General features: G+C 38.8%; 1 protein-coding gene across 4 annotated transcripts; it reads right to left on the bottom strand.

Annotated features, from left to right (window-relative positions):
• Positions 1-4,125: 4,125 nt before the first annotated feature.
• LOC135597305 (transcription factor TGA2.2-like) lies at positions 4,126-9,096 on the bottom strand. Of its 4 annotated transcripts, none has more exons than XM_065090083.1 (14): positions 8,897-9,096; positions 8,571-8,790; positions 7,957-8,045; positions 7,601-7,674; positions 7,311-7,481; positions 7,107-7,226; positions 6,730-6,783; positions 6,383-6,442; positions 6,200-6,277; positions 6,077-6,125; positions 5,683-5,954; positions 5,360-5,593; positions 4,954-5,096; positions 4,126-4,418 (listed from the first exon to the last, which is right to left on the bottom strand). In XM_065090083.1, the coding sequence occupies exons 1-14, from the start codon at positions 8,994-8,996 to the stop codon at positions 4,328-4,330; spliced, it is 1,755 nt and encodes a 584-aa protein (XP_064946155.1). In that variant the 5' UTR covers positions 8,997-9,096; the 3' UTR covers positions 4,126-4,327. The 4 variants fall into 4 exon arrangements, with proteins under 4 accessions (XP_064946155.1, XP_064946158.1, XP_064946157.1 ...); XM_065090085.1 differs by lacking the exon at positions 8,897-9,096 and adding an exon at positions 8,879-8,896 and having other exon boundaries at positions 4,128-4,418; XM_065090084.1 differs by lacking the exon at positions 7,107-7,226 and having other exon boundaries at positions 4,128-4,418; positions 8,897-9,088.
• Between the last annotated feature and the right edge of the window lie 1,589 nt (positions 9,097-10,685).

The following is a 10,685-nucleotide window of genomic DNA, read 5'->3' as shown; positions in this document are numbered from 1 at the left end:
TCCGCCGTCATTGTTTGTGTAGTTGTTGCTTGCGGGCGACTATTGCCTGTGCGACCGTTGCTTGAGTGCAGCCTCTACCCGCGTGAGGTTGCTGCTTAGACGTGGTAGCCGCTTGGGCACGATTGTTGCCTGCATGCCACCGTCACTTAGACACGACCTCTACTTGCATGCAGCTGCAGTTATGCGGTCATCACGTGTGCGTGCTACTGCTTGTGCAGTTGCCACTTGTACACGGTTGCTTGCGCGCTTATGTGCGGATGTCACTATGTGCAGTCAATCGTGGCATACGACTCGTCGCCTTGTAGCCGCTTGCGGTCGCTATAGTGCGGATGCTACTTGGCGCAATTTCCTACTATAGTAAGTTCGCCATAGCGGCTACATGTAGTGAGGTTGCTGCGACTACCATCGGCAGCGGTGCTCCACAGCAACCATCGCTGCTTCGTGATCATCGAAGATCGTAATACAAAAGCAAATCTCATGTCGCCCCCAAGCAAGTGACACGATAGACCAGATAGGAAGATAGATCAATAATATACACAAATCATTCAAGTATCGTAAATAAAAAAACAACAGATCTAAAGTATTTAATTTCAAGAAATTAGGCTCTGATACCAATTGCAAAAATAAAATCTATAATATGCTATAAGTCATATTGAAAACTTTCATGTCAAGATTGAAATCAAATAATAATATATCAGATTTATGATGTGTATCTTTCGATAATCTGCAAAGGCACTATCCTCCAAATCCGTATATCATAGTGACGTCGATCTATAAGGATAACTAGACACTCGTTCTCCTCTCTTCCTATCTTTTTATAAGATCATTGTTATTAATGATTTAGGAAAGTTGAGAGAGAAAACGTAATCTGCATTATGTTTTTTTATTTTAAATCTTTAAAATATTCTATAGCAAAGGGGCTATGATAAGTTATTAAAGCTCCTATCAAGGGCATCCCTTAAGGAATCCTACTATAATATAAACAGAATGTGCATGACAAAGACAATAAGAATCTAATTAGTTTTATTATATATTTTATCTAATTATAAAGGATAAGACAATAAGAAGAGTTGTCCGATGATTTTATTCTCTATTATGATTATATTCTCTTTCTCTTGTTCATGACAAAGACATTTACTGTGATTATGCCTCGACTCCGATGAAAGGAAGCGCATACTTTACGAGTTCTCATAATTTAGTTGTACAAAATTTTCTTGTTCGAGGATAAGGCTTGACAACATGATGAGATTATTTTTGACTTGGGTAGGGTACATCCATTATTTCTGGGCCATGCACATCAATGGAAATGAGAAGTATAAGGATATATTATTTATAAAGGAAAAAAAAAATGACAGGGCATGTATTTAATCCAACAGTATTCTCTCTTTAGAAGCTTTTGTAGTGTCTGCATATTATAAGACTAAACCAAGATGCTAAACGATATAGCTTTGATTGTTGCACTAAACCTAATCCAAGACAAAGATTTAAATATTGTTATGTCATCATCCAAAAGAGAAAGAACTTGAATTTCAATCTTTAGGAGAATTTCTTAATCCCAATAACATATTGAATCCATGCCAAATCCAACCTTTAGTGGACATCATCTTGCACTAACAAACGCATTTTCATCTGATTTGCCAAGAAAAGGTTAACGAGCATGCATAAAGTCAAATGGCACAAAGTGTTTGGTTAAAATACAGAGATCCTCGAAGCATCTTTAAAGAAGGGAGCTGAAAGCAAAAAATGGCGCAAGACTGGAATCCGTTACTTCAGGATGTAGCAATGGAATAAGATGAAGAAAACCTAACATCAATAATTATGGGTAACTACAGAAACAACTATTGATGGTCTATTAGCTAAAACATGAGACTAGAGTGTAGTCTCTGAACTCGGATGGCTTCAGGGAGAAGATCAGTTCATGAAGCAACGGAAAACAAAACAAGAGAAGCCTCCAAGAACATAATAATGTAATTTGGGATTTTTCAGCAGAGAAGTGAAATCACATTGCAACTCAGAAAATTGTAAAATGGAACATCTCTTCTAAAATGACAAATTCAAAGTAATATATACGAACTATCTGATGCAAGGACTAGGAAACCAGCACAAAATAGCAATTACAATAAGAATGAATAACTAAACAGAACATGTAATGCATAAGGACAAGAACACATAATTCCATAATCAATTTCCCTCCATTTTTTCTGGAGAATAGTAGCAAAGTTGAGTGGAAGTCACCCCAGAAGAAAACAACAAACCAAAAACAAAATTTCTATTGATATTTCCTGCTTTGTTAAATCATAATGTACAAAAACAACAATAGGTCGACTAAATGAATCTCTTGCTATGATTGATCTTTGTATAAGATGATATTTTTGATAGAAGATCATATTATAAGTAAATATGATATGATAATATTGTATTTCTTTTATGTTCTAATCCTCAATCAATCAATCTATGATTTGAGTATAAATCATAAATTTAACTATATGATTTGAATATATGATTGAGGAAAACCTCTCCCTCACAATCTGTATAATTACTCATTATCTCAATGAATGAAATCATCTCTTTAATAATAAATTCTTTAATTCTAAGTTAAATTTAAAAATTAAATATTTTTTTTATAAATTCTGGTATAGTCTTCTTACAACCCCTCTACCTCTCTCCATACTACTGATATCAATTATCATAAGAAATAATTCTTGTTAGTTTTATTTTCGATCAGAGTTACACTTAGAATTCACGAGTAAAAATATTTCTCATTCTATTTTGTAGTTATACCACGTGTCTAGGTAAAGGAGGAGTGGCTTACCGGAAAAATAAAAAAAAAATAAAAATAAAAATAAAACCTTTCCACCAACTTGAAAGTTTAGTTAACTGATGAAAATGCTACTCTATGATGACCGTACGAACCGATTGCTATGGAAGCCCAGTGGCCTCACCTGGCTGAATCTCTTAAGTAGAACCATAAGAGCAAATTATTCTAATTTTCTGAATCCCTTTGAATGCGCTGTCTTACATGAATTGTTAAAAGAAAGGACAACTTAATCCTAAGAACAGAATATACTCAAACAGATTCACATCCCAAATCAACCATTTAGTTTATACTGCCAACTGAATCTCTTCAACACAAATCAACAGGGAAAGGAAGCCGAACTTTTAGCTTAAAGAGCAGAGCAAGCTCTTTCTTGTCTGCCATGTTAATTGAATGCCTAACTAAGATCGAATGCATATTATGTGTCAACAGAATGTGATCATGCTCTCAATACATCTCCCTCGTGAATCCTACATTTATCCACATTGATCTTCCAATCAAGACATCTAGTCGCCAAACACACACACATTTTGACACCATTATAGCCATTGAAAGGAGCAGATCCCTAGAATTAAATGGAAGACAAAGCTCAAGCGGTACCTACATATTGACCACTGGCGATTTCTCGGGCATGGTGAGGCAACGCACTGAACCGCTGGGGAGGGGCCTAACGGGGAATAGGCGGCCACATAGGTGGAGGCTAAGCCCTCCGATGGAGGATGGAGGTGGCTGAAGTGGGTAAGGGGGTCCGCGCCATTTATAGGTTGATCTTTGAGTGGGCTTCATCCGTGATGGACTAATTAGGGCCCAAAACAATCAGTTCTTTGTGTAAGACTCATCTTGTTTAATTTCGAGCCCATTAAATTTGTAAGTTTATCTGAAGTGACTCACTCAACCACTTTGATCGTGCTTGATCCAAGTCCAATCATATTCGATTCACGTCCCACTCCAAATTATTGACTCGTATAATTGGATCAATCATCACGTTAGCCATGAACCTATAAATTTTGCAACGTTATATATATCACGTTAGCCATGAACCTATAAATTTTGCAACGTTATATATATCACGTTAGCCCTAAACCTCACTACTCCATCTCAATTTGATTTCTTCTAAACCATCTAACTGAATTGGCACCAACAGGTTGGTGCGATGTCTGTTCTAATCCAACTCAACTTTGTCATGACCACTCAACTTTGTCTTGTTCTAATCCAACTTTACCAATCCTTTTAATATCTTGAGTTAGGTCTAGTTGCATATATATGGCCACACTTTGCCCTAAAAAGCACTTCCCTATTACTGTTTTTTGTACCTAGAAAAAACATGCATATCAATTCTTTTAGTGCCTTTTTGTCGCTAACAGTTATTCCAGTTCAACAGCCATATATAACAAGAAATGCCAAAGGAGGCTTCGAAGCACCTCGCTCTTGCCTTTTCTGCTGAAGTCTCTGTATGCATGAGAATTCAATCATAATACAACATGCATGCTATATGTTTCAGGAGTACTTATTTCAGAAGCCTGAAAAATGATCTTGCATTGATGGATGAACAATTTGCAGGTCTGTTGTCGAAGAGCCAACACTGTCATCTCCAATCAAGTTCCTGCGGTAAGATATACGTGCAGTAGTATTCATGTAATTGTAGGAAGCTATAACCAAATAACAAATACCAGAAAGAGTGAGCACAAGATGTTTAGAATTAAATGCTAATGATTGAAAAGGCATGAAGCGACTAGATCATTAATTGTTGCATCTAGGCATGAAGCTAATGCTTCCAATTACCTGGGTGGTCAGCTATACGGGTTCTACTCAACAATCGAGCTCTATATATAGAACAATGTTCCAAATGAGATCATTCACAATCAAACCCCTTTTCCATTATTTCTTTCATTAAAGATATATGCACCTTCTTTTCCACTAATGAGAGCTTTCTTTATTTTATCTTTCTATAAATTCAGATATCCACGATGAATAGATTGTATCAAAAGATCATCTGCGTATACACTTGAGAAATCATATATGTATGCTTGATAGAAGCTTACGATGATCCCTTAACCAAGGAATTAACTATAGATAGCACAGATGGTGCATGTGTTAAATATAAAGAAAAAACTAGCAAGCATGATTAGTAGACTTACTGCCGAGGCCGAGAAGCCCACAGGGAGCTGAGAGCACGTAGACGGGTATAGTACTCTCCGATTGCGACGAAGCATCTTGCTGCTTGTCTGCTCGTTAAGATCCGACGCAATTGGTGCAACGTCTCTTGCCTCAAGTTATCAGCCTGCAGAAGCACCAATTTTGGAGTTAGTTATTCCCATCAAGGGAATCTCCTTTATGTTATTCCCATCAAGCTTATTGGGTGTGACATGGTGGTTCCGTCTTCTATTGGAAATGAAAAGTCAGTTCAGATTTATCGATAGATTTACTTTCAGCAATCACATGCGTTAGATATAGTTGAGCTATTAGAAATGCAGGCATACTAACAACATATAGTAAGTAATCCTTTTGGGGTTAAAGCAACTTTTGATAATTGAGAGTAAAGACCTGGCGGACGAATCCTTCGAGGTGGGCAAGCTTCTCTAGTGCAAGGACCATGTGGCCCATATAATTCCCGACGTATACGCCATCGCTGAGAGGACCACCGGCAACAGTGTCCGCCAAAGACTGGTGAAGCTGCTCAAGGCCCTGTGAGAGAGCCTCCTCCGCCTGCTGTGACGATTGCTTCAGGTTGTAGATCAACTGTTGCTCCGTCGACGGATCCAACTGAGGGATCAGTATCTGCCCAGCTCATCAACGATCAGACGAGGGTTAGTCGTACTGCATACAGCAGCTTGAGTTGTGAAAAAGGAAAAGGAGAGAGTTTTAACCTGGAGAAGCTCAGAGGGCCTAAATCCACCCATCCACAAGAAAGAGCGCTCTGCTGGTGTCGTCCATGATCCACTCAAGAGGTGGAAAACGTCGGATTTCGCGACTTCAGCTTTCAGTTGGAAGAGCTCATCGTAGTTCATGATGCATTGATCTACAATTACTGTAAAACTGGCTTCAGGAAGGTGAGCCTGCAACGCCCCTCGAAGCTCCGACATGAGCTTGCAGTTCTCGTCCAGCCATCGAGCATGTTCCATGTCAAACATCGCCGCGCCTGCAGCGCAGAAGCTACAGTTACAACTAGCCGAAGAAGAATGACGAAATCCTCTCTCAAAGCTATCAAAATGGTGCAGAAACAAACTCGTATCCAAACTGGGATGGGAAATAGCTTATTACCGGGACTGATAGCTTCATTTGAACTGCCTGCTACTCCTAAAAAGAGACCCTGACACCAAACAAACATAATAGATTGAACGGCTGAAAACATTATATATAATGCACAGGTAGGAGTTACTATACCTGTGATCTTGCTCTCTGGAGTTCTTGCTCTAGCTGCTTAAGTCTAAGTCTGCTGGACTCCAGTTGTTGGACGTAAGCCTGTTTATTTGGGATAATTGGATAGGTCCATCAGATCGATCCATTAAACAAATATGATAACATCAAAGCCAGGTTTGGTTTTTATTGGAGATTTGAAGGGTGCACCTTTTTCTTTAGTCGGCTCTTTCTTGCTGCCTCTCGATTTTGAGCTAGGCGCCTTAGTGTCTAATAGGGAAATAAATCTCAAGTAAATGAATTCCCTCTAAAGAAAGCAAAGCACTTGACGTATATTCAAGTGGGTTTTTCGTCTAGTATTTTACAAAGCACAAGCAAACTCCTTTTTTCTTTTTCTTTTTTTTTGTTAGGCTGTTTCAATTAGGATTTTCAAGAAACAACCTTATTGTTGAATCAATAATAAAATGAGTGCATTCATTTTAACTTCTTCTCTTTCGACTTCAACAGACAGGCAGCAGAGAGAGAGAGAGAGAGAGAGAGAGAGAGAGAGAGAGTACCTTGGCATCAAGTTGCTTTCCATGTTTCTCTATAGTTGAATCAGTCATCTTTCTCTGCAACGTGCAATACATTATTCGTTGTTTAGGTTGAAGTCAAAAGAGAAGAAGTTAAAATGAATGTTATATACATATGAGAGAGGAGACCAAAATATTTTCCGCTGTGCAAGTCCAAAACCCGAACAGAAAAGAAGAAATAATAATGATATGCTTAAAGTGGATGGATTACCGTTGCCACTGATCTAAAAATCACTATTAAAAAAAAGAATCCCATAGCTGGAACCGCTACAGGAGGAACCATGAGCCAGGTCATGTCAGAACTCAAACTGCATGGCCCATAATAAAAAGAAAATGTAATCAAGAAAGAGAGTAAGACCTACCGAGTTTATGACAGTAAAAAGGGACAAAGAGGCAGCTCTTATAGGGATCCGTTTTGGCATTATACGACTGTTATAGGTTGGCTTTTCAGTGAACCGTCCGTACTTTGCAGTAGTTTGAGGCTAGGGCATGAACGTAAAGATTTTTGATCTGTTACCTAGGGAATTGAGCTGCTGATACTGTATAATAAAGCAATCAAACAGTACCTTGTCTTGGGATGTGGGTTGAAGAGTTGGCGTTGTTCCTGTCATGGAGGCACCACTTGTCATCATCATCATCAGCGTCTCCTTTCTGCTAGATGTAGAGTCTGATCCTGGATGAGATGGAGTGTTTTGAGCTGAGCCTGAATCAGTGCTCCTTGCGGAATGTGCCTTCCCCTGGTAGAAATAGAGTCGGAGACAAATCATAAATGGAGCGGCAAACCAGTTCTTCCTTTTGATTCATCTTTATACTTCTTCCCACACCAAAAGCCCAAATCAGAAGGACAAGGCCTCACTCTAGGGGTTTGCTGGAATCTCATTGGCCACGATGGGAAGATCTCAAGTGTTGCAGGCCTGGGTCCAAAAAAAGCTGCAGGAACAGGAGATGCAGATGATCAAATATCTCTAATAAATGATATAAAAACAAAGAAGCAGATGTTCGTACTAGAAAGGAAACTTATTCCTTCCACTCGTAGGAACCACAGAGTTCATGGAACTCTTTAAACTTGAGATGGAATGTGAGATTCTATCTATCTGTCTATGGGGAGTCATAGCATTCGAAATGAACATATGATCATTTAAGATATAATCTCTGTTACAGATGTGGCTAAAGGTGGAAGAATCACCAAAGAAAGAAAGAGAGAAGACCTACACTTTCTATCTTCAATTTCTCTTATGCCATCTACTCCCTGCATGAGAGCCTCCTCCAACTCCCCAAAATAAGCAGCTCCTTCTTGGTCACTGTTGGGCAATTGGAAGTCCATCTAACTCATCAAATTTAATTTAGACTAGGAACAAAAGCACAAAGAAATTGCTTCATATCCAGGTTGCTGTTTTAGAAACCCAAAGAAAATAACTAAAATGGATCTTTTCACTCTATGAAAATAGAGAAAAGGAAACAGTAAGTAGAACAAAGAAAGGGAGAGATGCGAAGAACAGAGAAGAAAAAATACATGGATTAGGTCAAAACTTTCTAAAATGTTGGGCATAGGTGTAGTACAATAAGAACACGATATAAGATAATAAAGAGCCCACTGAACTATTTGAAAAATGGTATATGAAAAAAGATGTGGTGCCATGGTGCTAGCCCATTTAAAGTTACTTGCTTTGTTAAACAATGAATCCTCTGCAGTGACATGTAAAGCTGACATGATACTGGGGAAAAGGATGAGATCTGGCTAAGAGCTGTGAGCATAAATCTCAAGGATAAAGTTTCAAACAAGAAGAAGAACATAAGCATAAAGGAGAGAAACTTAGGAACAGTACAAGAAATTAGATGCGGCAAGACTGGTGCCATGAACTCCATAAGAAACAGATCGAGTTGAAGGTCCAGAATCAGAAAGGCCAGTTTCACCAATTCTATGAGTTGCCATCCATGCCTCTTCTTCGCCTTCTCGCACCATTCTGAAACTTCCAGGACACTTCATATATCGCTCTATCACACTCTTTGGAGCCTCTACAAGCATTTGCCGAACCCTCTTCCCTTCTGCAGTGATCAACAGAAAGATTATGGTGAGCAGAGCTTAAGAAAAAGGAACTTGTAGAATGATTCAGAGAAAGTCTGAGTACAGAACCAAGGCAACCATGCTAACCCAGGATTGTTGAATATAAGGAGTGCTCTTCCCAGTTTTCCTTCAAAAGTGGCCCCAGGATTGTAGTATTTTTATATAGCTGAATCATCTGATGGACCATGAACACTGTGGTACTCTTCTTTCCTCCTGTGACTAGTAATTATAATCAACTCTTGGGTTCCTCCATAGTACCTGTCCTATTGGGATTGTCTGCAGATTTTATGAATGCGAGAGAGAAAGAGGGAGAGAGAGAGAGAGGGAGCAAATAATGGTAGAAATTTGGCAGGAAGCAGCTAGTACTGTCTCAAACTGCAGTCCTTGTAACCAACTGTGTTATCTCATTGGCTCTTCAGAAATATGAAGTAACAGCAAATTTGCATTGAATGGGAAACAGACAAGCCAAAATACAATAAAAAAAAGGCCAGAAAAGTTCTAGCTTAGTCTCTATTATATGCTCTAAAGGGGTGAGTGAGTCTACTTTGACAAAAAGGATAGACATATAGCCTGTTGTATGTGACCCATGCCCACCCAGACAACACACTAATATAAAATCAGCCAACAAGCAAGCCCACTTATCTTAATAATCTTGTCACTCCCAATGGATTTGTTTGAGATTATCCCTTCTTTCATGGGTCTACATCAGATACCTAAAAACAAGATTGATTACTTGTGGGCACATTTTGAGGGGTTACAGAGCAGTCCTGCATTATGTTGCTCCTCCATGAGGCTCTTTTCCTGTATTAGGTATGGGTTGTGGGTCTGATACAGCTTCCTCAGAGATGGTCATCATTCATGGACTTGTAGCCAACCATCTACTTCAAAAAAAAAATTGGGGAGGGTCGTTTTCAAGCCGAGGTGGAAGGTTGATAGCTAATGCCGGTTGCATCCTCCACTTGCTCCATAAAATATGACGCTAGGAATAACCATATCCCCTTTTCTTCTGCGAGAAAAAGCCGTTACAAGCATTAGCAGAAAAGTAATTGATTTGACAGGCGAATTTTAAGCACCAACATGAGGAGAACATCACCTTTCTTCCAAGGAGAACTGCAAGAATGTCAACCTTCTTGGATACTGAACCGATAACAGTAAGTAGGTTATGGATGAATGTAGATATCAAATGATCACATCCAGTTGAAGGAATTGATTGGGAACCTCTTTTTCTCGTCAAACCAAGGGGTTAAAGTTGGTGTCATACAACAGTTTCTGCAACTCGGGACATTGTAGCATTCAGAGTAGAACTGCACTCAAGAGCATGATTTTTTTTTTTTTTTTTGCAACTCATGAGCATGATAGGATTGACAGTTGACATGGCAATTGAGAGCATTTCACTTTGAGTATATTGGGGATTGCTAGCAATTTGTAGATGAATGTACAGAAACCAAACATTTCACCATTAGCTTGAAAGCATTCCATGTGCAGGAATAACCCTGGTTATAACTTTTTACCTAATCAAGTCCTAGCAAACTCATGCTGAAATGTATGCAACATAAATTCGGCCCCCGTGTACCTGTTGCGTAGAAAGGAAAAGAAATATCAACACAGATGTCACTGGTGTATCTCCAACAGCATGAAAACATACAGAATCTGCAAGGAACAAACAACTGCCATTAGACAAGTCTATAAGATATTCAACAAGTAAACAACAAATTAAAGAAATTGAAATTACTGATGGAGAACCCTACAAGAAACCAAAATATAGGAGGTATCACAACCAACAATGATAATCCTCCAATAATTGTAGGCATGATCTAGCTCCAACCATCAATCTAATGGTATGAATAATTTAATTGATCAGTTCCTTAAATAAAAG

The sequence above is a fragment of the Musa acuminata genome, chromosome BXJ1-11 (assembly GCF_036884655.1).
Source record: "Musa acuminata AAA Group cultivar baxijiao chromosome BXJ1-11, Cavendish_Baxijiao_AAA, whole genome shotgun sequence".
NCBI classification, from domain to species: Eukaryota; Viridiplantae; Streptophyta; class Magnoliopsida; order Zingiberales; family Musaceae; genus Musa; species Musa acuminata.
This window is presented reverse-complemented; position numbering and strand designations above follow the sequence as displayed.